Source organism: Microcebus murinus, chromosome 21 (genome assembly GCF_040939455.1).
Source record: "Microcebus murinus isolate Inina chromosome 21, M.murinus_Inina_mat1.0, whole genome shotgun sequence".
NCBI classification, from domain to species: domain Eukaryota; kingdom Metazoa; phylum Chordata; class Mammalia; order Primates; family Cheirogaleidae; genus Microcebus; species Microcebus murinus.
This window is the reverse complement of record NC_134124.1, coordinates 40,654,957-40,682,085: the sequence shown is the minus strand read 5'-3', so window position 1 is coordinate 40,682,085 and position 27,129 is coordinate 40,654,957. Positions and strand designations below refer to the sequence as shown.

Sequence of the window (27,129 nt, the reverse complement as noted above, 5' to 3'; positions counted from 1 at the left end):
GTGGATGCCCTGATCCTGTGTGTGGATTCTATAAAGACAAGAAGCACTGGGACTGTACCAGCCCCATCTGAGACATCTTCCGGAGCCCCCATCAGGCGGGGTCTTGCCCTGAGAGCCACGTCGCCTCCCAGTCCTGTCTAGTCCAGGTCACAGGATCAGTACCCCAAGGCCTCAGAGTGGTCCAGGACTGGCAGGAAGAGGCTGCGGAACGAGAAGGATGAAGCAAGGAGGGGAACAAATGTTTATCAAGCCCAAATCACAATGCTCAGAAGATGGCTCAGCAGGAGCACATGTCAGAAGGGTGTGAGGGTTTGAGCAGCCTTGGGTTCCACGTGGGTCAACAGTGCAGTGCAGAGGCCAGAGTGACCGGCTGGACTTGAGCATGAAGGGGGTGTAAGGTCTGCTCTGTTAAGACTCTGCCAGGCTCCTCCATTCATCCTTGTCCCCTGCTCAGTCAGAGAGACCCCCAGGCTGGGTGTAAGTGTGAGAGGGTCTGGAGACCTGTCCTGTGAGGGCTGTTAAGCCCAGAAAAGAGCAGACCTCATTCCTGGCCCCAAGTCTGCTGTGCTGACGTGGGGTAGCTGGATTAGACAGGTGTGCAGGCCCAGAGAACTAGGCTGGGACTCCTGGCGTGTGTGGGAGAGGCAGTGGCTGGCCCACATGGGACGAGCCACCCACAAAGCCAGGCCTCCTTGGGCAGAGGAGTGTGGTGCTGGGCGTCCTGAGGGTGTCTTCTAGCCTCCTTCCCTTGGAGGGGTCCCTTCCTAAAACACCCATCGGTATCCTTTGCCCAGCAGGCACAGGGTCCATCTGCCCAGCCAGCCTGAGCCCACGCTCTTTTCCTAGGATCTCGTGGAGGTGGAGGTGCTGTTGCTCCAGGCGGTGAGGATCCGTGTCCCTATCACGCGGATGAGGACAGGGACCCAGGTGAGGCGAGAACCTCCCAAGCCCCTCCTGCCTTGCTCTCCGAGCAGCCTGTTGGGAGGTCTTGGTCTCTGAATCCTGGTTCCAAAAGAGCTATAGCACAAACACTGTTACTTGAGCTAGAGTACCTCACTCCCCCCTCATCTGCTTACTGGCCCCTGTCTAGCTCTACTTCCTGCCTCACACCAAGCAGACACCCTGTCACTCTCCTGCACAAAGCTTCTCTTACGCATTGCATTCATCCCTGCGGTTCCAAGTGTGCACAGTCACCAACGAATGCTTGCTTTCTGCTAGACCGTCACCTGCCCACACCTAGAATAGCTGCTGGCACCTAACAGAAGCACATGCATACAGGGCACTTACTCTACTGTGTGCTGTCTATGTTCATCCATTTGGTGTTCATGATGGTCCCATGAAGCTGGTGTCAGACCCTTTCCACGTCACAGATGAGAAATGAACACACAGAAAGTGTAAGATTCATGCCTAAGATCATGCTAGTAAGTGATGGCACTTGGAGTTGACGGGGCAGCGTGGCTCAGCACCTGTTTTTGCCTTTTGCTGGCATTGCTGGTACTGGAACCCAGTGGTCAAGGGGCCTCACTTCTCCCTGCAGATGCCTGTCTACGTCACTGGGATCACCAACCACCAGAACCCTTTCTCCTTTGGCAATGCTATGCCAGGCCTGACCTTCCACTGGTCTGTCACCAAGCGGGATATCCTGGACCTCCGAGGGCGGCACCATGAGGTAACTATCTGCCCAGAGGCTGCCAGGCCAGTGCCCCGAGGGGCAGGGAGGGTTCCTGTCACATTGTCTCCCAGGAGGCCCCCACCTTCGCACCCAGCAGGGTCCTGGCTCTCCAGCCTTACCCCCAGGCTTGTTGAGCCTCCCTTCTCCCAGATGCTAACTGCGAGAGATGGGGTTGGCAGGTAAGTCTGCCGACAAAGGAGGCAACACAGTCAGCAGCCTTGAGAGAAATCACGAAAGGCCTAGAAGGTCACAGAGTCTCATCTGTAGGGACCCGCCTTCTGAGACAATGCCCGACAGCCCTGGGGTTTTCTCCTATTCCATGGCAGAGGCTAAGCTCCCCTTCCCTTGGCCCTGCATAGGGGCCCCTGGCTGCACCTGAGATCTCAGAGGGAAAGGTGCTGTAGAGAACCATCTAAACCCCTCTGTATGTTAACTAAAGTCCAGAAACGGGAAGGACCCTGCCTGAAGTTACCCAACAAGCCAGTGGGGAAATGGAACTGGGCACTGGCCACTGTGGCTCCAGGCTGCAGTCCTGTGTGGGCAGTGGCACATGGGACCCAGGTGGAGGGTGGGGTGGAGGCTACTTCCTGCCTCATCCAGAGCAGTGAGGATAGAGGCCTGGGGAGGGACCCAGGCATAAGGATGGGGTTTCCCGAAGGCTGCCTGAAACTCGCCTAGTATAGGACGGATGCCTTCCCAAACCCAGTGGTAAGAGGGTCTTATTCCCAGTCCCTGGGGCTTCCCCAGATGACTTGTATGGAACAGGGCAGTGTGACTTACCAGCAGAGATCCAGTACCAAAACAGGCTCTGCAGGGGCACATTGCAAAAGCTAGCATCCCCCTAGGTGATCTCCATGCACGAAAGACTGAGACCCTCTGCCCTCAAGACCACTGGCTCCCGTGGGTTGACCCAGCATTTTCCAAACACACTCATGCACGTGGTGAAACAGGCAATGTGAGGCATGTGCGCCCATGCCAAGGTGGCTGCAAGTCCACAGCCCTGGGGTCAGCCGACCCGACCCAGGCAGGAAGGCGGCGGCCTTTGTGAATAGACAGGCAGCCGTCAGGACCCGAGGTGGGGGGAGTCTGGGGCTGCCATCCAGCTCTGCCTTTTGGGGGATGCAGTCACCCCGGCCTTTCCCTGAAGATACATTTGATGTCTTCCCCAGGTGTCAATCCGGCTCCCGTCACAGCACAACTTTGCCATGGATGTGCTGGGCCGGGTGAAAGGCCGCACTGGGCTGAGGGTGGTGGTCAAGGCTCTGGACCCCACGGCCGGGCAGCTGCGTGGCCTCGCCAAGGAGCTGTCTGACGAGATCCAGATCCAGGTAAGGGCCGGTGCACAGAGGCTGTGTGGGAGCAGCCCAGTGGCAGCAGCCCAGAGGGCCTCCCTGGGGCCACCCCGGGACTGGGCCAGGTCTGGGTTCTGGGAGCTCTGGCCCTGAGGAGGCTTCACTCTGCTGAGGGTGACAGACAAACTCATCGCAGGGTGGTGGGCGTCGGGGTGCAGAAGGTGCTGTGGGAGCCCGGAGGTGGGGCTGACTGAAGGGCACAGAGGAGTGACGTCACAGGATACGCGCCCATATGCTCACACAAACACATGTTCTTCCTGGTGAATAACACAAAGTGGGTTCTGGAACATACCGTAGAAATAAAGACAGGTCTTTGCAACTTCCAAATTCTGTGACCTCAGTTGGGTCACTGTACAGCTCTCTGCCTCAGTTTCCCTACCTGACAGCAGATTGAGTTTGAATATATCAGGAACTAGAGAAGCTGCATCCGGCCCACAGATAAGTTTTATTCGGCTCACTCAGGCCTTTGAAACAACTTTTATTTGTTGCCAACACTTAAAAATAGGAAGATTCTATCTGCCTAATAGGCAGCTAGTCCTGGAGATACAGCGCTTGCCCCATGGCGAGATCAGCGGGAGAGGAGAAGCAGCCTCCACTTTCTTTAGAGCCGCGCCCTCCATTTGCCACAGGCCCCACCGCACCCTGCCGCCTCCCTGACTGCCATGTCCACCATCAGTTGCCGTTTGCCATGGTGCTTGCACTCTGGGTTTGCTGATAGTTAACAGGAAAGTGGGAAATAGCTCATAACTTTGCCTCCATCTAAAGAAGGAGGACAAAGAATACATGTTTTAAGAAAAATAGAAGGAAACCTATTGTGGATGTGTTTGCTGTGCAGTGAGCGCATCTGAGTCAAAGCAAGGGAGGCTGCTTCAGTCTCGAAGTCACACGCTGGCAGAAGGTGGTGTCTGTACCCACCCTGCCCCACCTGACGCTGGAACACACGCTGGCTCCCAGAGGCTGTTTCTCATTCACTGTTCAGGAAGTGCTACCCCTCGCATTATGTCTCACAAATCCCACAACTCTTTGAAACAGGCCTGGCAGGGATTATTAGTTGTTTTGTTTTCAGAGACAGGGTCTGGCTCTGTTGCCTGGGCTAGAGTGCAGTGGCATCGTCATAGCTTGCTCCAGTGATATCGTCATAGCTTGCTGTAACCTCAAACTCCTGGGCTTCAGCAATCCTCTGGCTTCAGCCTCCCTAGGTGGTCCCTGAGCCAGGCTGGGAGGCCACAGAAGCCAGCAGCCTTAGGAGCTTAGACAAGGGCTAAGCTCTTGTAGGGGACGAGCTCATCAGGAGCCTCTCATAGAAGGGGTCTGGAGTTACCAGGTGAGTGCTGCCACCGTGGACTCCAGGAGCCAGCGAGGGCCTCAGAGCACCTGGGAGCACTGGGCTCAGGTCTTTTGTTACAAGGTTTTACATCGGCGGCACTGAGGTCACTGACACACTCGTGCGTGTGGTCCGTGTGGATCCTGCAAGAGTGTGACTAGACAGGGAACCAGGTAGGGCCAAGGCTATGGGAAGGGTAGTTCTGAGACGGTGGCAGTGAGGAGCAGGGTATCCCCATGAGAGAAAGGACAGTGTGGGTGCAGCCTTCCCCAGGCTCAGTCCTGGCAGAGCAACCCCTGGGTGAGGCCTTGGGCGCTGGAGTTCTGCATGCTGCCCCGTGCACAGGTGCGTCCTGCCAGGTGAGGTTCTCTCTAACTGGGAATGGAGGGGAGGCCTGCGTGAGGCTCCGTGGAGCAGCTCCTGTCGCAGTGCAGACGTGAGCCTGCCTGCCTTTCTCATCACTCTGGTGGCCTCTTGGGAAGGTCAGCCCTTCCCCTCATGTCGCCAGCCACCTGGCAGGTGAGGAGGCTCCCTTCCTCATCTCTGCTCCCCCGGCTCTGGCTGCTAGGGGAGAAGCAAACACCTGGCCTAGACGTGCCTGCAGTGCACTCAGAAAATAAAACTGCCTTCTTTTCCAGGTATTTGACAAGCTGCTACTGCTCAACCCCGGAATAGAAGCAGAACAAATCTTAATGGCACCCAACTCATTTATGAAGCTCCAGACAAACAGGTGCATGGCTCAGCTCTCGAGTTCAGCAAGGCTGTGACGCTGTGCTTGCGTCCAGCGGCGCACGTGCCGCAGCTGTCAGGAGCCGTGGGGCTTCACGGGAATCGCTGGGGATGCCCTTGGAGAGGGCTGGCCTCTGTGTGCTCCTCTTCGCTGCGGACTCCTCTGCTCCTCCACAGTCCCCCAGCCCATGGGTGTCTTTCCTCCCTGTGGCCTAGAAATGTTTTCATGTCAGCTTCTGAAATTCAGTATTGAAAATGGCCAAAAGTACTGACTTGGAAGTGTTAAATTTTTCAAATGCCGCCCCTGTGCTTTCAGCTTTTGCCACCGAAAGTGTAGTCCATGAACCAGCAGTGTCAGCATCACCAGGAGGCTGGAAATGCAGGTCTCTGCCCCCCACCCCCCATAGCTGCCCAGGGAGAAGCCGCTCTGACAGCAGCCCGGGGCGATGGGGCTGCTTCCGTTTGGGAAGCGCTGTGTTAAGGCTCCTCTGCAAACGTAATTCCTAGAGTTGGTTCAGAGGCCATGCCTTTCGAAAGGGTGACTTGCATTTGAATGGCAGTTGCGTAGTGGAGGGCTGTGGAGGCCACAGGAGCACTTACACATTACGTGACACACACACCGCGGTCATTCAACCCAAAGTCTAAGTGCCAGGCTCCGGGAACACAGAGGTGAATACACGGGCGCCTGCAGGAGGAGAGCGTGAGAAGCGCTGCGAGAGAGCGAGGTGCGGTGTTTAAGCCAGAGCCCAGAGAAGGGCGCTGCCCGTGAGGATTTAGGGGCGGCGCGATGCCGACGAGCAGCCGGGTCTAGGAGGACGGAAGCGGCTCCTCGGGAAGCGGAGGGTTGGTGGGGGAGAGAGTCGAGGCAGGGGCAAGGCCACTTGCTTGGAACTGTCCGGAGAGGGCGTGTGGGGCTTGGCCAGAGGGGGAGGTGAGGGGGCCGGGCCGGGGAGCTGGTGGCCTTTCCTCCCCGTGTTTGTTCATAATATCTGTGAATATGTAAAAGGATGTTAACGCACCGTGTGATTTGTCTCCCGCCCAAGCACAGCAGCAGTGGTTTACAAACCCTCCCTTAGCAAGTGGCTTATTCGTATCCTAATGAGCTTCCTTTTCACACCTGAGGACACCCAGTCCCAGAGAGGAACATGATGTGCACACTGCCCTTGGCACAGAGCGTTGGGCCGGGCCTTGGCTTCTGTCCACTCAAACCCCGTCCTCTCTCTGGTGCCCCCGGCTGCCTCCATTCAGTACACAGAAAACAAGTCTTTGACAACAAAGGTGCCACGTGGCTGAGGAAAGAAACTCCCCCTCTTGGTCGCTCCTTCCCTGCTGGGCACTTGCACCAGGTGCTTGTGTCCCAAGCATGAGAAGCCACGCTGCCCTGGGACTGGTGGTTTCCAAATGACTTTTCCCTGGGGGACTGAGCAGGCTGCAGAGAGCTGATGGCACGTGGCTGAGGCACGGCGGGGCCAAGACTGGGCTTTCTTCTCGCAGAGGGAGGGGCCACGGGGAACCTCAGATGCTGGGTCTTCTGGCCTCGTATCCGGGCTCCTCGCCACCTCCGTCTGTGAAAACAGGTTTGTTTTACTTTCTGTAGGGATGGTGCGGCCTCTCTGAGCTACCGTGTCCTGGATGGGCCCGAGCAGGTTCCTGTCGTGCACATTGATGAGAAGGGCTTCCTGGTGTCAGGGTCTGTGATGGGGACGTCCACAATTGAAGTGACTGCACAAGAGCCTTTTGGGACCAACCAAACCATCGTTGTTGGCGTAAAGGTAGGACCATGTTTTCCCCATTTGGGGAGCAATAAAAACAACAGCAGTGAGGTAATATCTCCTCCCTCTCAGGTGTTAAAGTGAATGTATCCACCTTCCAGCTGAGAAATTGGAGGTAGGAATTTATGTAAGAATAACTCGGGCAAAGGTCTTAGATAGATAAAAATCCACAGCATCTTCTGGCCGACAGAGGCAAAGATCTTTGGAGATCATTGATTCCAAGTACCTTGTCTTATGGATGAGGAAACTGAGGCCCAGTGAGATCCATGATTGGCGTAGGGTCACAGAGCTGGGATGGGCACTACAGCTTCCTGTCCGAGTGCCGGTGTTCCGCCTGCCGTGCCTGGCCACGGACATCGTCACTACGATGGGGAGCCCCTGCTCTGGGCCAGCCCCGCACCTAGAGCACGGACGGTTCTGGGGGGCATTGAGTGAGGTGCTCTGGCGCCACCACACAAATGTCACCCAGCGCGTGACATTCAGTGCAGTTTAGAGAGCGAGGTGGTCTGTTTTACAGATAAGGAAACTGAGGCTCACAATGGGACTGCCTCCAGGTCACACAGGCGTTGAGAGGCAGAGTCTGCCTAGCTGGGGACTGTGCCCTTCCGTCACAGCATGGTACTCTCCTCTGCACCCTTGCTCTGAGGGGCAGGCCCTGACCTGGGTGTCCTGGGCCGGATTCTGGGATTTATCCTTAGTAGAATCTTCTGCCCGCATCTCACCGTTGCCACTTTTGAACCCTGGATGACAGGAGGTGCACGCCCACTCGAATCTCCAGGCTTTGCCTGGGTCACAGGCCTGCTCCATTAATGAATGTCTTTTTGGTTAAAGGTGGGTGCCTCACAGGACCACCCTCCACCATAAGCTAGTTTTAAGTGACCGAAAGTGACTGACGGGTCATCCTGTTTCAACAAATATGTTTTGAGCACTTGCTGTATACCAGACACTAGAGTCAAAGAAATTTGTACTTATGGGGCTTTTTGGCCACAATAGATTTCTATCTGGATTCAGAGAACCAAGGCTGCTGTTTGCGGAGCTCGGTTCTCTGGGCTCCAGAAACCCACATGTCCTCCTTCCCTGGTCACTGCAGGCATGTGACCGCCGTGCCACCCCTGCAATCCAGGAGGGCCTTGCTGCTGCTCTCAGTGCCTGAAAGGCAGGTCCTCTGTGGAAATGGGGCATTTGCAGCTGAGGGCCCCTTTTTGCAATTTGGATCTCATTTTTCCGGGTTGTGGATTTCGACTCAACTGGGTGGGTTTTCCTGTAGTGAGGCTGGCCCATTGTGTTGGGAGATGGGAACCTTGTCACTAGGGGGGCCACTCTGGAGATCAAGGACTGTCCTCTTCTTGTAGCCCCTAAGTCAGTCTAGTTTCCAGCTGCTCCTGAGATGGGGACCTGCCTTGGGAGGTGGGTTTCCCGGGAGCCGGTCCCCAGTGCTGAGTCTTCATTACACTCGCTTGTTGTCCCCCAGGTGTCTCCTGTGTCTTACCTGAGGTTTTCCATGAGCCCCGTCCTGCACACCCAGAACAAGGAGGCCCTGGCAGCCCTGCCTTTGGGGATGACTGTGACCTTCACTGTGCACTTCCACGACAACTCTGGAGACGTCTTCCACGCTCACAATTCAGTCCTCAACTTTGCCACTAACAGGTTGGGTGTGGGCGATACTCATTTCTGAACTACAAGGGCCTTAACTGATGGAGGCCGGTGCTGTGGAAGGATGATGGCTGTGGGCTCCGAACTGTGCTCGGTTTCCAAAAGAAGGGGCGTGCCATGCCATGCAGGGTCACAGAGGGGCACCCTAGGGCACTGCAGCCCAGCTCAGAGAAGACACAATGAGCATCGGTCCCAAGAGAAAGGAGTGGGGTGTGGGATGGGGCTCCAGGGAATGCTCCCTGAGGGCCAGAAGATTGTCCCCAGGTGTTGGTGACCCTTCTAACCTGGGCCCTGTGACAGATGTGTTTCAGGGACAGGTGTTAGGGGCATTGCCTTATGGGAAGAACCAGGGCCTCCTGCTGGCCCCAGCTCTGCCCTTTGTGGGGCCAGTGAACCTGGGCCAGGCAGGTCACCCCCAACCTGTTTCCATGCCTGTCATGGGGGAATGTGGCTTAGTCCCCAGGGTCTTCACCCGAGGGGTGGTCGTGAGGGCCTCTGGCATCTGCAGGGCTCTGTGTGGCCTCTGTCAGCCTGGGGCAGAGGCAGGCCCCTCAGCGCACTGCACAAACCCCTCTGCCCACTTGTGGCCGGAGCCCCTCCAAGAGACCCAGTCAGACTCTAGGCCAGAAGGCGAGTGGGGGCGCGGGAGACAGCCAGAGAGATCCTCACTGCCAGTCCGGACTCCGTACCAAGTGGCCGAAGCAGATGCTGACCGAGCACATGCCATGCGCCAGGCGTTGTCCTGGTGCTCTGCCCTGCTGCCCTCACTATGCTCTCGCCAGGCCTGCGGCACAGGGACGTCCTGCTCCACATCACGGTGGAGGAAATGGGCACAGGCTGCGATACTTGTTCCCGTTACATGGCCAGGCGCAGCCTGTGCCTTCCCAGTCTGTCTGCTCCCCGCTGGGAAGAGGCCGGGACACACTGTGACCACGGTCCTCCCTGCGCCACGGCAGTTGGAGTGCGGGGACACAATGCCGGCAGCCGCGGCCGAGGGCTGTGGGCTCCTCCTGGGCAGGCGAGCAGGGTTCAGCTCGCTCTGCCTGCCTGGGCATCCTCAGCGACCTCGAGGTGGAGCAGCTTCTGGGATCTCAGCTGGAGGAAAGTGTCGCTTAGCTGAGGACCTACACTGCCCATCCCCCGCTGGAACTGGGGCTTCTTTCTGGGGACTGAGAGCCCCTCTTTCCCCTGTGCCTAGAGATGACTTTGTGCAGATTGGGAGGGGCTCCGCCAACAACACCTGCGTCGTCCGCACGGTCAGCGTAGGCCTGACGCTGCTCCGAGTGTGGGACACGGAGCACCTGGGCCTCTCCGACTTCGTTCCCCTGCCAGTCCAGCAGGCCATCTCCCCAGAGCTGTCCGGAGCCTTGGTAGTGGGGGACGTGCTCTGTCTGGGCACTGTTCTGGTCAGCCTGGAAGGTAAGGGACATCCTGACCCAGGGAAATGTGGGGTGTGATGGGCACGTGCAGAGTGGGTGTGGCCCTAGGGAGGTGCTCAGGCCCCTGGGGACGTGTGCAGGGACCCTGCAGGATGCACCAAAGGAGCACTTGGGAAGCTGCTGCCCGAGGGCCCAGTCCAGCATGCTGCCTGATTTTGCAAGTAAATGTTGGAACCCAGCCGTGCCCATTCGTTCATGTGCTGTCAATGGCTGTCTTCATCCCTCCACTGCCAGGCTGAGCAGCAGCGGCAGAGCTCATGTGGGCTGCACGGGCTGAAATATTTATCATCTGGCCCTTTGCAGAAAACACGTGCCGAGCCCTGTGCTAGAACAGCACTGTGCGCTAGAGTTTCCTGCTCTTGTGGAAGGCCCTCCATCTGCAGGGTCTGATTCAGTAGCCTCTAGCCAGTGAGCACGTGGGGTGTGGCTAACACAACGAGGAGCTGCATTTGCTGCTTTCAGTAATCCCCTGGCGTCTGGCTGCCAGCTTGTACAGCACAGGCGAGGAGACTTAAGCAAAGGACAGTGGGCCAGTTTGGTGGCTTCCAAATTTCAGCCACTCCTCTGCCATCCATCCATCCAGGGAACACTTGTACAATGATCTACTTTGTTTTCAAACTGACTCCACTCTTTTTACCTCATTAGGTTTATTTTAAAAGGAAATTAAATACTACCTTTAAAGACAAACAAATACAAGTTTCCATGAATAGAATGTGGTTATTCAGTCCTTTTATTGTATGTATTATGTAACGTGATTGACTTTTAACTCAGAAGTGCTGTGTAGTGACAGCTCTGAGCCTGACACCTGCTGTCTGCTAAAAAGGAGCTGATGGGCAGGAGGGGCCGCAGAGGGTGGGGTCTGGAGGCAGCACCCAGGGCAGGAACCAGGTACAGCTTCATGCCAGGTGGGGCAAGACAGTCCAACCTGGAGGTGTTGGGGAGGGGCGTTGGGGCTGCAGCTGTGGGGAGGGCAAGTGTGACAGTGGTGGGGGGCGCTCTCCTCAGAGGGATGAGTGAGCACCTTCCTTGGGTGTGAGTCCCAGGATGGGGAGGCTGGCCCAGTGAGCAGGGCTTTGTCTGGAGCGTCTAGATATGGGAACGGTGGTGACACTCAGGGCTTTTCCCCCAGGCCTCTCAGGAACCTGGAGCTCCTCGGCCCACAGCATCCTCCACGTGGACCCCAAGACTGGCGTGGCTGTAGCCCAGGATGCAGGATCTGTGACGGTCTACTATGAGGTCGCTGGGCACCTGAGGACATATAAGGAGGTGGGTTTCAGGGCAGCCGAGCTCACGTGGCTCAGTGGCCTGTGAGGCAGGGCTGACCCTCTTGGAGGATAGTGAAAACCTTTTCTTTGGGAAAATACCTCGTGATTCTCGTTTGCTTAAGAAAGAAACCCAGCCCTAGCCGTCTGGGGTTAGAATCTGGGAATCATGGGTCTGAGGTGGGCCACCCACTCTCTAAGAGGTGGGGACAAGGTAGTTCCCTTTCCATCCCTGGCCTTCGTCCCCGTGTTCCGAACAGCACAGTGCTGTTCTAGCACAGGGCTCGGCACGTGTTTTCTGCAAAGGGCCAGATGATAAATATTTCAGCCCGTGCAGCCCACATGAGCTCTGCCGCTGCTGCTCAGCCTGGCAGTGGCGGGATGAAGACAGCCATTGACAGCACATGAACGAATGGGCACGGCTGGGTTCCAACATTTACTTGCAAAACCAGGCAGCAAAACCAGTGTTCATAAGGCTCCAGCGATGAGAGGCGACCTCGTAGGGCTGGTCCAGCTCCCACACGCTTGGGTCTGGTGCCCCAGTGTGGGCCCTTCCCTGGAATCAGGGCCGTGGGTGGGGCAGCCCAGCGACTCCCTGTCACCAGCACAGTTAAACCTCCCCTGGCAGGTCACCTTTCTAGTCTTTCTGGAGGCGAACAAAACCCATTCTCTCTTCTGTTTATCTCCAACCAAGAATGAATCAATGAGCAAAGTCTGGCTGAGTTCCAAATGTGTCTCATTTTTAGAGCCGGCATGTGCTTTATTGAATCCAGCAGTTTAACCTAGCCGTTTGCATATTCGGTGCTGCGCTGTGCGGTTTGGGCCAGCCAGTTGCAGGCAGAGCCCCTGTGACGGACTGGCGGTAAAGCTGGGCTGTCCCAGAAGGAGCGTCTGAGGGTGGGCGGGGAGGCGCGGCCCGGGCAGGTGTGTGAGGTTCAGGGGCAGAGCCTTGGGTGGGGGCTGGGGGGCTGGAACAGGGTTTGAGGGAGCGGGGTCTGGCTTTGTGATCAGATCATGACATGCACTGGATTCCGAATAGTTCCGTGCAGGTTATGAGGGTAGGCTCTAGAGCCAGGCTGTCTGAGCCCAATCCCAGCTTGGCCACCTCGAGGCTGTGTGACATTGGTCAAGTTAATGAATCTCTCTGTGCCTCCATTTCCTTGCCTGTAAAATAGTGTGTAAGATAGTAGTGTTGTGAAAGATAGTAGCCTGTAAGATAATAGTGTTGTGAAGATTAAATGAGTTATTAATAACATGTGCGAAGCACTTAGAACGTACTTCACACATGGCAAATGCTCAGTAGACATTGTCTGCCCCTGTTGCCATCTCACAGTAAAGAGGTTGAAGCCCATGCTAGACTTCCTGGATTTTATTTTTAAGGAGCGATATAGATGAGGGGTGTGTTTGGAAAGGTTGCTCCGCATCAGGTGGAGCTCGAGAGAAAGGGGGTCACTGCAGGGGAACCAGCGAGCAGACTGAGGACAGGACCTGGCTGGGAACACTGGGTGGGGCAGGTGACCATCGGGCAGTGGGGCCTGAGGGGAGGGCGGGCTGGCGTGCCAGGCTGTGGTCCTTCACTGTGGCGGAGAGCACAGAGGTGGGGGCGGGCTGGCGTGCCAGGCTGATGGTGGTCCTTCACTGCGGCGGGGAGCCCAGAGGTGGGGGCCGCATAGGGGAAGGAGGTGAGGAGTCTGGCCCGGGGAGTTAGAGGTGGCTGTGGCCTCTCCAGGTGAGGCTGGGGGCCCACTGGGCAGGGGCGGGATGGGACATGGGGTGGAGCCTCCCGCCCAGAGATGGCCTTTGGAGCCCTGGGCGTGGGCGGAGCACCCAGGCGTGTGCAGGGCAGGAGGGGGGGGAGGCCTTGGGCCACTGCTTGGAGGGGGAGGAGGAGCTGCGAGAAGACGGCAGCTGGCGTTCAGGAGGAGAAAGGACAGCCCGGGACTTGAGAGGCAGGGCTGGGCAGGCAGTGGGGTGCAGCCTCCCGTCAGTCCTGGGGAGGGACAGCGGTAACCCGAGGGAGGAGGCGGTGCTTTGGCAGCAGGAGCCCTGGGGCAGTTGGGAGGTGAGGGAGGCCCACATTGTGACCACTCTGTCAGCTGCCTTGGCTTCCTCCCCAGATAGTGGTCAGCGTCCCTCAGAAGATCGTGGCCCGTCAGGTCCACCCCATCCAGACCAGCTTCCAAGAGGCCACAGGCGCCAAAGTGATTGTCACTGTGGGAGACGGAAGCTCTAACCTGCGTGGTACACAATGAGGGGCTCTGGGGAGCAGGGAGGTGGCTTCTCGTGCCCTTCTTAGGGATTCTATCAGCTTTTCCGGTTCAAACTCAACACCAACTCCAGCAAGAGCATTTAATAACCCACCTCCTCCACGCCTTTCAGCCTTTCAGCCTTTTAGAAATCTGAGTCCTCCACAAGCCCAGCCAGGGAAAGGAATCGTCATAAAAGACCCCAGCTCCCGGAATTGCCTGTTTCGGAACTGGAAATGCAATTTCAGCCCTAGGGCACCAGAGCAAAGAAAGCCACAATTTACCACCATTAATCCCAGGAACTAATGACTTAGCAGACTAGTCACCGATTTTGATTTTTATAATTGCTCTCCCAAGTCGTGCATAGCACATTCAACCCCATCCCCTGCCCCTGACAGCCCTGGACAGCAGCTGCCAGAAATAAATAAGCCAATACAGGCTGTTTTTCTGAAACCACTGGCACACCTTGTAGAGTTAAATACCACCCTTCTCGTTCTGATGCGTGGGGCAGCCTTTTTGTTTCCCGGTAACCTCTCCTTTCCTGCATCAGTGCCAGGGGACAGCACTCTGCTGTTGGCCAGTGACACTCGGTGTGTTAGTGGAGAACTGGTGCCCTCCTGGTGTGCAGAGTCAGTGTGCCTTCATCCCCTGCCGACAGGGACAGGAGACACGCATTAGTGGGCCTGGCCTGTCTGCCGTGCCCCTGGATGCGCACTCTAGAACAAACGCTGAAATTCTGATCTGAAACTCCCCACGATTCAGAATGCCCCCTCCTCTGTGTGATTTTTCCTTGGCTTTTATCAGCTGTGGCTCCATCTCCAAGCTCTGGGCAGCCCTGGGCCCCTGCATGGAAGGCACGTGGGCACAGGTGGCCTTCTTGGATTGCTCTCATTCTGGGGTTTGGGGTCTCCTTGGCCTGGGCATGGTGGCCGGCAGGCCTGGTCACACCCTCTGACTCCCTCCCCCTCTCTAGGTGAGTGCTCCCCAGCCCAGAGGGAAGTCATCAAGACCTTGCACCCAGAGTCCCTCCTGAGCTGCCAGCTGCAGTTCCAGCAGGCCGTCTCCGATTTCCCAGCACGTGATGTTCTCACCGTGGAGCCAGGCTTCGATGCTGCTCTGGGTAAGTTTGCCAGGATTGGAAAGTGAAATGGACTTACAGAGAGTCTTTGACTTGTGGACATCTCGGGTCTGCTGCGCGTTCAGCTCCCAGCAGCCACCTGTCCAGAGGAGCAGAGGTTGTCAGGACCCCAGCCAGGGATTCATGCCAGGGTCCTGGCCCCTACAGCTTTGAGTGGCCGCCAGGAGGGCTTGGCCTTCCTGAGCTGGGCCACGGCTGCTCTCAGCACCACCTACACACATCAGAAAGGTCGCAGCGTTCAGAGCGGAAGACCCCGGGTCCAGAGTCCTCCTCTGCTGTTCCTGCCTGTCCGCCTGCGGGGGTGGAGGCTGCTCCCCTCTAAGCCTCCTCTCCTGAAATGCGGGTGACGGGCCTTGCCCTGCCTGCACGGAGCAAGTGAGAGGCGGCCGGAGTGTCCTCAGTAGACAGTCAAGGGCTGTCCTGCGAGCCGGAGCCTGACAGCTGCAAGGCCGGGAGACCAGCGCGGTGGAGCTGAGCCTGCACCGTGGGCTGCTGTCGGGTCCCGTGGCACACTCTGTGCTGGGCCCGACCTCAGGGCCCTCAGTTGGCCGTCCTGCTGCCCTATTTCGTCCCTAATGCTGCCCCGGCAGGGTCACTTAAAGGATGATCTGGTGACTAGAGGATTCTGAGACACTGAGGGGGACTGCTGGTCACAGGGTGTCCCAGCTGGGTCAAGGGGCCCTGAAGGACGATTTCCAGGAATGCTTCTGGAGGAGGTGACTTCTCACCTGGGCTCTGGAGGATGCATAGGTGTTTCCCAGTTAGAAAAAGAGCAGCGTCAGTGTGCACTTGGGAGAGGGCACAAGGTGGACACCCTTGTCTCTGCAGGCCAGTACCTCTGCTCGGTTGTCACGCGCAGGCTGACTGACAAGCAGCTGAAGCTCCTGAGCATTCAGAAGACAGCTGTGGTGGTCACAGCCTCCCTCTCTGGCAGCCACTTCTCCACAGAGCAGGTCGGGGCCGAAGTGCCCTTCAGTCCAAGTCTCTACGCCGACCAGGCTGAAATCCTTTTGAGCAACCAGTATGCCAGCTCCGAGGTCAAGGTCTTCGGCACCCTGGAGGCCCTGGAGAGCTTGGAGGTGAGTGGCATCCATGCCTCCCGTCCAGCCTGCGTCAGGGGCCGCAAGAAGGGCCGAGAAGGAAGGGGACATGATGTGGGCATCCTGAGCCACCTCTCTTTAAAATTAAGACTGACGGTTAGTAATTTTTTTAAAAAATGAAGCAGTCTTACCCTTTTCCTTTTTCCATAGCACTGTTGCCATTATCAGCCCATGTGATCTTGTTAATTTTCACACTTTCTGCTGGGCTTCCCTAGCTGCAGGCTCAGCATGGAGGGATGCTCAGGGAGCATGGGGGGTGTGCAGTGAGTGGACTCGGGGCAGGAGTGCTCCGCCATGGGGCAGGGAGACAAGCCCTAATCCCTCTGGGGACAAGTCCCCTCTCTCCAGGCCTCACTCCCACATCAGATAAGACGGGTGAATGGTCTCTGAGGCCTGGATCCCGACCCGCCTGGGCAGGGTTCTGGGGCAACAGCATGAAGGAGCTCACTGCCTTTCCTGCCTGCTGCTCCTCTCTTGCCACAGCCGACAGGGCTCACTGTGCTGGAAAGGCTCGGGGAGCACGTGCTTGGTGGGCTAGGGAGGACGGCCAGCCCGCGGGGCTGCTGGAGGTGGACCAGAGTCCGGGCTTCCCCCGGGAAGAGTTGGTTCTTGGTGATACTACAGCACGTTGGTTTAGCGTTATTGGCACAGCACTTGATGAGAATTCAATGAAGCTGATTTGCCCTTTCCTTAGAGATGGTGTTTCCTGACCTTGCTGACTGCGCACTGTCCCTGAGCAGTGCCCAAGCGTCACCACCTGCCTAGGAGGCGTGGCTTGGGCAGAGGTCCCCACCCATATTCTTCGGGCCCTGGGAGGGATGCCCACTGTCAGGCTGACATGGGGGTGCTTCCAGAGATGGGGTGCACAGAGCAGCAGGCCCGCCTGGGAGTCCTCGGCCCCACTCGGAGGTCCCTCCACTGTCTGCAGAGCATGTCCCCCCAGCCCTGACGTCTCTCCCAGGTGAAATCCGGGTCCCCTGCCGTGCTGGTCTTCGAGAAGGAGAAGTCTTTCGGGCTTCCCAGCTTCATCACATACACGGTTGGGGTCTTAGACCCCACAGCCAGGAGCCAGGGCCCTCTGTCCACTGTCCTGACTTTCTCCAGCCCCACGACCAACCAGGCCATCACCATCCCGGTGACTGTGGCCTTCGTGATGGATCGCCGTGGACCTGGTCCTTGTGAGTCACTGGACAACATCACCTGGGACAGAGCTGGGTGGGGAGGGCAGGCTGGAGTGGTTCTGAGTGTCAGGAAAACCTGGGTGTGGGAACTGGCAGAGTCAGAAATGCAGATTGTCCCTCAGAGTGACAGTGGCTTGTTGGGGCCATCGTGCCTGCTGTGTCCCCCCAGGTCCCGTCTGCTCTCAGCCCGGCGGCCACTGGGACTGTGCCCCTCTGCTAAGCAGCCTGCTGTGGCCCCCACCTCCCTCGCGGGCAAAGCCCACAGCCCTGCAGTGGCCCGTAAGGTCCCATGCAGCCTGCCTACCCACTTGTGACTCATCTCCCCCTTACGGTCCCTGCTGCAGCCGTACTGTCCTGTTTCTGGAACACATGCCGCCCCGCTCAAGCCGTTGGCATCTGCCATCCCTATGCCTGGGACACTATTCCCCGATGGCTCCTTGGCCAGCACCCCCCTCCTCAAATACTGAAATACATTGAAAGTTAGAACCTCACTCCTGAACACTTGAACCCTTTTTCTTTCACCACAGCACTGTTGCCAACTGTCTATCTGCATCACAACATAATTAATTATTAGAGTTTCTACTTGTCTCCCCAACTAGAAATTAAGTGCGTGAGGACAGCGCTTAGGACAGGGCCTGGCGACAAACAGCAGGTGCTCAGTGAGCGTTTGTTGTTGAGGGAGTGGGTGCATGTATTCTGCGGTCGCTGATGAGCACCTGTTGTGGGCAAGACCCTGTGCCAGGCAGGTGTGGGAAAGCCCCTTCCTAGAGAGGACGCGGGTTTGCAGGTGCGGTAGGAATGACTCGGCAGGCGTGGCCGGGGCGGGGTTGCTCGCCTCTGCTGGGAGGAGAGCACAGTCAGAGGCTGCTCCAGCCGGGGCAGGAAGGATGGGCGGCTGGCGGGGCAATGCAGTGAGACACCCTGGCGTGAGGTGGGGCAACTGGGCCTGGAGGAGTCAGAGCACCAGGCAGGCAGGGGCCCGGGCTTCGGGACGGTCAGGTCTGGCTGCCTGGCCAGGAGCAGACTGAAAGGAGTAGGCGGTCTTAGGGGAACTGGAGGCCACCAGCGGCCTTCTTCCTGCAGAAAAGGGGTGTGTTCTGACTTAGGGCAGAAATGCAGAGGCGCTAGGTGTGGAGGCCTGCGAGGAGGACTGAGGCAGAGGAGGGAGCCGGGCCTGGGCCATCCCCACTGTGGGGGCCCCTGAAGAGCAGCAGCTTTGGGGCACAATTTGTTGGGCTCTGTCTTGGCCTCGAGGGTCAGATTCTGAGAGCAGTGGCACTCCATCCCACTAGTGGGCTCCTGGCCGATGCTTGTGTTTTTGTGGCTGTCGCTTGTGACTTAGCAGTTTCAAACCGCCTTGCTTCCGGGCAGCATGGCCGACTCCCCAGAGGATGGGTGCAGAGACACGGCCGACCTGCCGGCCCGGAGACGCCGCGCAAGGTTTGCGCTGCCTGGCAGACGGCTGGCTGGCCTCAGTTCAGAGGCCCAGGTGGAGGGAGTGGGGCACCAGGGGAGCAGGACCACAAGCTGACCCAGGCCTCGAGCAGCCCACCGGGCCCTCTGAGACCCACGGACCTTGTATCTCAGAGGGCCCACGTGCCACCCTGCGTGTGTACGGTAGCGCACGGACACTGGGACACTGCCATAGGTGGCCCTGGCATTTTGGTGACTTGTCTTTCACTGATGGCAGACGGAGCCAGCCTCTTTCAGCACTTCCTGGATTCCTACCAAGTCATGTTCTTCACGCTCTTTGCCCTGCTGGCTGGGACGGCCGTCATGATCATAGGTGAGGCAGGCTGGGTGTATCTTGGGATCTGCTCCCCTGTCCCCACCTGCTCTAACCAGCCGTGTGTCCTTGCAGCCTACCACACAGTCTGTGCGCCCCGGGAGCTCATGGTGCCTGCAGCCCTCACGGCCCGAGCCAGCCCTTGGCACAGCCCCCACTGTGAGTAGTCCCTCCACAGGCACCGCCAGGCAGAGCTGTAAGGAAAGAGGAGGGGCCATGGGCATGGGCAGGGTGGGTCAAGGCCCTGAACCCCAAGTCTCAGCAGGCCTGTGCCTGGGCAAAAGGAGCAACTAGGCCTGAGGCCCAGAGGACAGATCTGGGAGTCAGGAATAGGGGAATGAGCTGGATGCCAGTTCTGGGCCAGTAAGAGCTTTCCCCTCACAGAGCCAACGCAGCGGCGGCGGCTGTCTCGGCAGCTGTCCGTGCAGGACATGTGGCCCACCTGCCGCGGAAAGCTCCAGGCTGGGTGGGACTGGCTGACCCTGAGATGAGGACTCTGGGAAGTTCTGATGAGGGATTTCCCAAAGCGGATGGGCAAATCCTAGTCCTTTGAACAGCTCAGTTGTCTCTCTGGTGGCCCCAAGGCCCTGGTGACCCCACACAACTCCAGGCACCTCTCTCTGTAAGTGGGTGTCCCCTGAAACTGCAGTACCCAACCCGTGCAGCTGTACACAGCAGCCCTTTGTGTCTCCTGATTCCCATTTGAGGGTTCTCTCTACACAAGGAATCCTCGCACTGGTATCTGTCGGCTCTGTGGGGCCATGGATGGACTTCAAGGAGGTCCGTGAATATTTTGAAAGAGGACACAGTTTTGTAGATAGAAGCGTCTTCCTGGGAAACGAGATCCACGCACGTCCTGGACTCCGAGAATCATAGCCTTCTGCCTGGCTGCCGCTCACACCTGTGAGACAGGCCCAGGAAGGCCCTGGGTGCTCTGCAGCCCACTGCCCTGGAAAGTGGGCTGTATTATGGCAGCTGTTCTTGCAGCAGGTTCTTGCAAGGACTCTCATCCTTTCTAGCTGCCTTTCCCAACACATTCCTCCCTGTGCGTGCTGGCCCCACACTGGGCTGTGTGCACTGCCCCAAGCACTCCAGGCTGTCTGTCCACGCGGCCTTCTCACCTGAGATGCTGGACCCCAGCCGACAGGCCTTCCTCCTGGTGCCCCAGGCACAGACCCTGCCAGGCCTTGCTGAAAGCCCAGACTTAGCTCCCGGCCCGGCTCTGCAAGTCGGGGGCCACACCCTCGATTCCCGTGTGTCTGTCGCCCCTTCCATATCAGGCCAGCTCAGCAAGCCCCTGTCATTTCCCTCTGCTGGCCCCAGGAGGCCTCAGGGCATCATCAGGGATGTGCCTGGCTGTGAGGCAGGCACTAAGTGCGGTTCTGACCCAGAGCTGATGAGTGCTGAGGCAGCTCTCCCTCGCTCTGCTGCTCACTTCGTCTTTCTTTCCACCCTAGATTTTGCTGCCTCCTCACCAGCATCTCTCAACGCGCTGCCTCCTGCTCGCAAAGCCAGCCCGCCGTCTGGGCTGTGGAGCCCCGCCTACGCCTCCCACTAGCCCCATAGGTGCTGGGACCGCCGGCAGCTCTGCAGGGACAGCCTGAGCCTCACCTGCTGCCCCTCTGGGACAGGGACACCCCTGCTGCATTGATGTTCTCGCTGGAGTGGGCCCCTCCAGGCCTGCACCCCGTCCCCAGGCCCACTTCCCCGCCCGTCTGTGCTGGTGGAGCTAGTGTCTAGGCCATGCCCACTGGCGCATGCATAAATGGAGGAGTTTTAAGTCTGTATGGTTTTTTCCTCCCAAGTCTTGCGAAGCTGAGAGACTGGCTCATTCCTGTCCGCATGGTTGTCCAGGATTTCTGGACAACGCTGTGTCTTTACTTTTCAGCCTCGCTGAAGTCCCTGCTCAATACGCTGAGCAGTGACAGCTCTGGTCAGTCGTCTGCAGTTGACTTTGCTGCAGTGCTCTCAGGGAAAGGACTGCCTAATTACTTTGGGAGGGATGGCATTTTTTTTTTTTTTTCTGCTATGAAAACTTACTTTTCCACTGGTCTGGAGGCTTCTAGGAAATTTGGGGAGCAAATGGACGTGAGTGCCCTGCGCCAGCCCCGCCACTACAGGGGAAGCCTCAGCAAGGCGAGATGCCGGGAGAGCCCTGAGCTGACACAGGGCCACTTCCCCGCACGGGGCAGCTGTGAACAGAATCCGCCTTCTGTGTTCCGTTGCTGCGTGAGCTGTCGCAACATCTGGTCACCTTGGCTTCGTCCCCTCAGGGGTGTCCCGAGTGGGGGTCCCCTCTCTCTCCCTGTCCTGGCCTCTGCGTCAGCTCAGCGACATGAGGACCATCCCTAGGAGAACGTGCTTGAGGTGGTGGCAGGGATCTCCCTTTCCATGTGTGTGTTTTGAGAAGCCGCCACATTCTGTGTCAACACAGACACCCAGTGTCATTTGCTCGTCCTTTGTGTGTGACGCTCTAGCACCTCAGCGGACCCGACCGGTGCCTGCCTGTGTCAGCGGCTGCCTCTGCGGCGGCCACTTGCCGGGCCCAGGCCCCCAGGCAGCTTCCCAGCGTGGGCCGGCAGGCAGGGCGCTGGCGGTCTGGGGCCAGGGCAGGGCAGGCCACTCGTGAGACGCCTCTCCTAGCTCCTCGCATAGATCTGAGACTCAGGGACGCGGCCCCTGCTCCAGGCGGAGCCGCCGTGCCGCCCTCAGGGAGACCCAGAGACTCAGGCCCTGGAGCCGTCCACGTGCGGACACCGTGTGTAGAGGGTCCGGTCAGACTGAGGATCACACTCGAATCCACCCCATCCATCCTCCGGGCTGGCCACGCCACTGACTTGGCTGAGGCCGAAGGAAGGAAGAAGGTGCCTTGCGTCTCACTTGAGCGCAGACTGACAGCCTGGACGCACACCGGGGCCTTGCTGCTCGGTCTGTTTAATAAAGCGCTGTGTCGTTTCTTGAGAGGGGTGTGATCACTGCTGGGGCTCACGCGTCCTGCCTGGGCGTGGCCGGAGCCCTGGTGGCGAGGCCCCTCCCAGAGCAGACCTCTGCCGCGGGGACGGCCTGGCACGTGCCCATCTCCAGCAGCCAGGCACGAGCAGGCGCCTTCCTGTAGAAGGACAGGCAGCCCCTGCATGTCACCTGGCACCTCTCCTCCCTGCCAGCGCCTTCCTTGGCATCACCCAGACATGTCTGACTCTCCCCCCAAAGGAAACCTCCTCTCCCCAGCGCCCTTCCCACCGGGACTGCTGTGGCTGCTGCTCCCTGCCGCAGCGCCGGCTCCCGCCACGCCCTCCCAGGGCCACCAGCCTGCCCTCTCCATAAGCTCTCTGCAGCCCGACACCTGCACCTTAGTCCTCCCGCCTTGCTGCCAGCTCCTGGGGTGTCCTGTGCCACCCTCCCTGGCTCACCCCCCACTCACCTGCTGTCAGGCCCCCACCTGACCCCAGCCAGTGTCCACTGAGTGCCCACAGGCATCATCCCTGGGAGGGTGGCTCTGCTGGTATCCCGAGTCACAGGTGTGGCCGTGGGTGCTCAGGGAACTCAGCCTGCCCAGGGCCGGCCAGCGGGCAGGAGCCTCTGCCCCAGTCCTCTCGGCATCCACTCCCGCTTCCCAGGACCTGAGCCCTGACTGGGCAAAAAGCAGAATGTGCACTGCGTGCCCCGCATGGCTTGCTGCTGGAAGCCAGTGTGTGGCAACCTTTTAGGCACAGCAGCTGGGCAGTGCCCCTTGCAGCTCGGGAAGCGCCTCCTAAAAGGAGGATGGTGCCGTCCTCACCCAGTTCCCTATCCAGCCAGTTTCCAGGTCCCGCAAACCAGCCTCTCCTTGTTTCCATGGCCCTGCTCAGCCCAGGGAGCCCCTCCCAGACAACGTCCCTGCCTCGCTGCCCTCCCTCCCAGAGCCTGGGTGCATGCCCAGCCCTGTCCCCATCCCCACCCAGGCTTTGAGATCAGACAGCCTGATCTGGGGCCAGTCTGGATCCAGCTCCCCCCTCTGTGCTGCTCTGGACTCTTCTTCACTCTGGGCTCCAGTTTTCTGTTCTGTGAAATGGGCACAGCAGTGCCTGCAACGTTCCTGTAAAGTCAGATCTGTGCATGAGCCTGGGGACATGCCCTCCCCAAGGAAGGGGCCGGCCTGACTCAGAAGGGCAGACAGGGAGGGAGCGGGTGAGAAGGAGGCCTCAGTTCCACCAGGCAGAGCGGGAGTGCCGTTAGCCCAGGCCTTGGAGAATGTGGGATAGGAGGTGACGGTGCAGAGGTGCTTGGGGGGCAAGTGCCAGCATGAAGACCATGAGCCCTTGGTGTGGCCTCCCGGTATTGAGAAGCTACGTGCAGTGGCCCGAGAGCCTCTGCAGGCACCGTCAGTGCCTGCTCCTGGTTTCCCTGGGTGGAAAATGGGGAGCGTGTACCCCACAAGGATCCATGAGGACTAAGGGAGCTGACAGATGCGAGGTGCCACACCCGCATGCACGGCTGCCACTGTCGTCACTGTTGGACAGAGCTGGCACTGGGCCCATGAGGAGCCCAGATGGAGAGAGATTGGCAGAGTGATGAGGCGGAGAGACAACAGGAGGGAGGGTGCTCCCCTCCCTCAGCCCCCTGGACCTCTGTCATCACAGCATTCCCCGTACTGTGTTGTTATCATCTGACTCTATTACCCTTTCCTGGCTTGGACCACCTTGAGGGTGGGAACAGTCCCGATTCCACTATGTCCCCAGGACCCTACACACAGGAAGACCTGGAAAGTGTACACAAATGTCAAATACTGAACACAAGGCCTTCTTGGCATGTAGGTAACACTCCACATCAGCATTACCCTAAGGCAGCCCTCAGGGATGTAAGGGGGCTGCCAGGATCCAAGCATCACATCACATCCACACATAGCAACATCCAGAAGAAGAAGCATTGCCAAGAGACAAGCTCTCCCTGTCTCCTCTCAACAACTAAAGACATCTTTCCTGGAAGGCTCCTTGGCAAACAGCTCCCCCATCCCGTGGCCGTTTCTGGCCCTTGGCTGGGGAGGGCAGGGGGGCGATCAGGCCTGTGCACACTCATCCTTCAGGGTCTGCTGGATGTCAGGAAGTCTACGCCTCAACTTCCTTCAGATAAACTAGAAAGTTCTCAGCAATGGCCCAGTTGGTTTGTATCTGATGGTGACAGGTTCCTTCTCTTCCCCCACCTTGGACGCACTGGGGCTGACAGAGCTGGGGTCTGAGCTGTGTTCTCTAGGGACGAGCACCATTTTAACGCACGTGCAGGGACAGCACACGCAACTGCAGCTGGGGGCAGCCAGGTCTTGCCAGCAGGTGAGTGCACCCAGCAAGGCACGTGGACAAACCCACGTGACGGCGTGGCTCAGCTTTCTGCTCCCAAACTAGCCAGCAACTCTCCATCTTTAAGGGTGCCAGAATAGGCTTTTAGCACCATTCAGCACTAAAAAGATGGTATTGCATGTAGATTTTTTTCTCTAGAATTCCTAAGTTTGGCCAAAAATAAACTCTCTCTTTCTGTGTCTGCCTCTACATGTGTCTGTCTCTGTGTGCTCATGCATGTCTCCTGCAGCGTGGGCGTTCTGGAAGTGACGCATCTCCAGATGTGACAGCACCTGCCGGGAAAGACACAGGCCCTGGGGCATCCAGGGCCGGCAGCAAAGGTCTGGGGGGGGGGGGGGACACGTGGCCCTTAGCGACCAGCTGGCTGGGTGTCTAGACCCACCTTGTTCTGGGGCTAGAGAGGAACCATCTTACCTCTCTGGACTGCAGTAGTCCCCTCACCTGCAAAGTGGCCCTCCTGTCATCCATCCTGCACACCACCCAGAGTGGTTCGCAGTGGGGAGCAGGTGCCAGGTGTGTCACCATTCCCAGCCCCTCAGCCTCCCCACACACGCCCTCTCCGACGTGCCTGTGCGGTTCCTCCCGCCCCGAGGCTTGCTCTGGCCAGTCGAATGTGGGCAGGAGTGACAGTGAGCCAGTGCCGAGTTTCCACTCGCCCGATGACATCTGGGTGACAGCCGATGATCGGGACACCCAGGTAGCTGCTGGGCCACGGAGGAGGAAAGATACCGCCGGAAAGGGACAGCCCTGCCGTCCCAGATCAGCCGCCCTGCAGGCCCACGGCCGGAGAGTGCGCCGTGTCTGGCACGCTGACTTTGGGGACGGCTGGTCAGGCAGCGTCACTGCAGCAAGGCGGCCGGCACAAGACCACGTGGCTTCCACGGAAGTCGGAGTTCTGCTGTCACGGCTCCCCTCCGCTCACTCTCTCCTGCGCTCTGGCTGGGCCTCCCCTCAGCCCAGCCTTCTGGGACAGGTGTCCTGGTCATTCCCGCCTCAGGCCTGGCCAGGCCCTCGGGCACCTCCGAGCACACAGGACACAGGGAGGCCGTGCGACGTGGGCCCTTCCCTCCCCGAGCCCCCGCGTCCTCCTCTCCGGGCAGGCTGCGTGAGGCTGGTGGAAATGCGGCTCTGAAGGATGTCACTCCATCCGCCGGGTCCTGTGTCCAAACTAAACCATCCTGTCCCAGCACCCCGTCCATTGCCTCTCTTGTGGGGATTGCACAGGGAAGGATGTTCTCAGGATGGTTTGTTGAATGAATGCATGAACGGATCCCCATGAAGTGATTGTGGGTTTTCCCCAGCTGTGGGGCTCTACTTTCCTAGAAAACCCAGAGCTTCAGGCCAGTGTGGAGAGGAGCCGGGACCAGGAAGCCATGGAGCCATTTGCCTGGTGTCGGGCTGGGAAGTGGCAGAACCAGGGTTTGAATCCTCGCAGACTGGCACCAGGGCTTGCCGTCCACGGCGTTCCTGCTGCTGCCCACCTGGCTGGGGTGTCCACCGCAGGAGGGCAGGGAGAGCCCGGGCTGCACCCCACTTCCCTCAGAGCAGCTCGGCTTCAGACTATCCATGGATTATTTTAAAATCATAAGAAAAATTTTAACATAAGAAAAAATATTTCAACATAGAAAAAAATTCTTCATAAAAATTTTTTTTGTAAGAAATTTTAGTCTGGGCACGGTGGCTCATGTCTGTAATCCCAGCACTTTGGGAGGCCGAGGTGGGAGGATCACTTGAGCCCAGGGGTTCGGGGTTGCAGTGAGCTGTGATGTCACCACTATACACCAGGCTGGGCAGCAGAGCAGGACCCCATCGCTAAGAAATTTAAACAAAAAATTTTCCATAAATTTTTTGCATAAGAAAAAGGTTTTAAAATTGAAAAAATATTTTACAGAAAAGTACAAAGAATAATATAACAAACTCCCTATGTCCACCACTCAGAGTGGGCTATTGCTAGCTTCCAAGCTGTGTTGTTTTTAGTTTTTTGTCTTTCAGTTTAAAAAAAAAATAGGCAGAGGAACCAAAAAATACAAATATGACTCATTTAGCCTCTGCCTCCTTTATCCTCTCCCTTCTCAGAAGCAACCACTTTTATAAATTTGATGGCTATCTTTCCAAAGCAACTTTTATTGTTAATAATAAGCATTACTATTAATATCATTGTTTTGTGTGTTATTTTAAAATTTTACGCAATTATGGTCACACTTGGTGGCATTCAGCATCTTGCTATTTTCTCTTAGGTGCTGTGCACAATTCTATTGCATAGCTGCAAATTCAATTTAATTCTTCATTCTCCTATTGTTGTACAGAAATGTTTCATATTTTTGCTATAATAAACAATGCTGCAGTGAACATCCTTGTCCAAGACTCCATGAGCACAGGGCCGGAGTGTCTCAAGAGCGGAATGACTAGGTGAAAGGGCATGCCCGTCATCAATCTTGCTATATGCTGCTAAGGTAATTTCCAAAGCATTGCACCAACTTGCACGCCTGTCAGCTAGATATGAGTTTCTCTTTCCCCTTTCTGGCCAACAGAAAATATTGTCATGCATGTACGTTTATTTTTGTTGGTTTGGTAACTGAAAATGGCATTTTATTAGTTCAACTCAAATCCCTTGATTACTGTGAGGATGAGCTTTTTCGTTTGTTGACTATTCATATTCATATTTCCCTCTGTGAATTGTCTGTCCACCTAGTGTTTACTTATGTTTTTAATTATTTCTTTGTTGCTCCAAAAGACAGATAGTATAAAATACCTGTTCATATACCCAATTTGGTATTAGATGTATCAGTTAGCTATTGCTGTGTAACAGACTACCCCAAAGTGTCATTGGCTTAAATCAGCTCATCTTAATTATTTCCCATGAGTTAGGCTCTGCTCTATACATCCCTCAACCTCCTCCAGCTGGGCCACGTCCTTCTTATGGTGACAGCCCAGATGCAAGGGAGCACGTGGAAACACACACAGCCTCTGAGGGTGAGGATGGGATCGGCAGGCTGTACCTCATTCCATTGGACTAAACAAGTCACATATCTAAATCCAGAGCCAAGAGATGGGGAAATAGACTCCACCTTTTTTATTTTTTTGAGTCAGGGTCTTGCTTGGTTGCCGAGGCTGGAGTGCAGTGGTGTCATCATAGCTCACT

General features: G+C 57.4%; 1 protein-coding gene across 4 annotated transcripts in view; it reads left to right on the top strand.

Moving 5' to 3' along the window:
• NUP210 (nucleoporin 210) overlaps positions 1–21,615 on the top strand; it is a 111,291-nt gene extending 89,676 nt beyond the window's left edge. For all 4 annotated transcript variants that reach the window (XM_075996357.1, XM_075996356.1, XM_075996359.1 and 1 more), the window contains 15 exons: positions 847–927; positions 1,538–1,669; positions 2,842–3,000; positions 4,987–5,078; positions 6,675–6,849; positions 8,321–8,496; positions 9,701–9,921; positions 11,071–11,207; positions 13,321–13,444; positions 14,423–14,569; positions 15,416–15,666; positions 16,649–16,865; positions 18,559–18,654; positions 18,730–18,813; positions 20,112–21,615. In XM_075996357.1, the coding sequence (XP_075852472.1) occupies positions 847–927; positions 1,538–1,669; positions 2,842–3,000; positions 4,987–5,078; positions 6,675–6,849; positions 8,321–8,496; positions 9,701–9,921; positions 11,071–11,207; positions 13,321–13,444; positions 14,423–14,569; positions 15,416–15,666; positions 16,649–16,865; positions 18,559–18,654; positions 18,730–18,813; positions 20,112–20,212 (2,193 nt within the window). In that variant the 3' untranslated portion in view covers positions 20,213–21,615. The remainder of the gene's footprint in view (positions 1–846; positions 928–1,537; positions 1,670–2,841; positions 3,001–4,986; positions 5,079–6,674; positions 6,850–8,320; positions 8,497–9,700; positions 9,922–11,070; positions 11,208–13,320; positions 13,445–14,422; positions 14,570–15,415; positions 15,667–16,648; positions 16,866–18,558; positions 18,655–18,729; positions 18,814–20,111) is intronic.
• Positions 21,616–27,129: the final 5,514 nt, after the last annotated feature.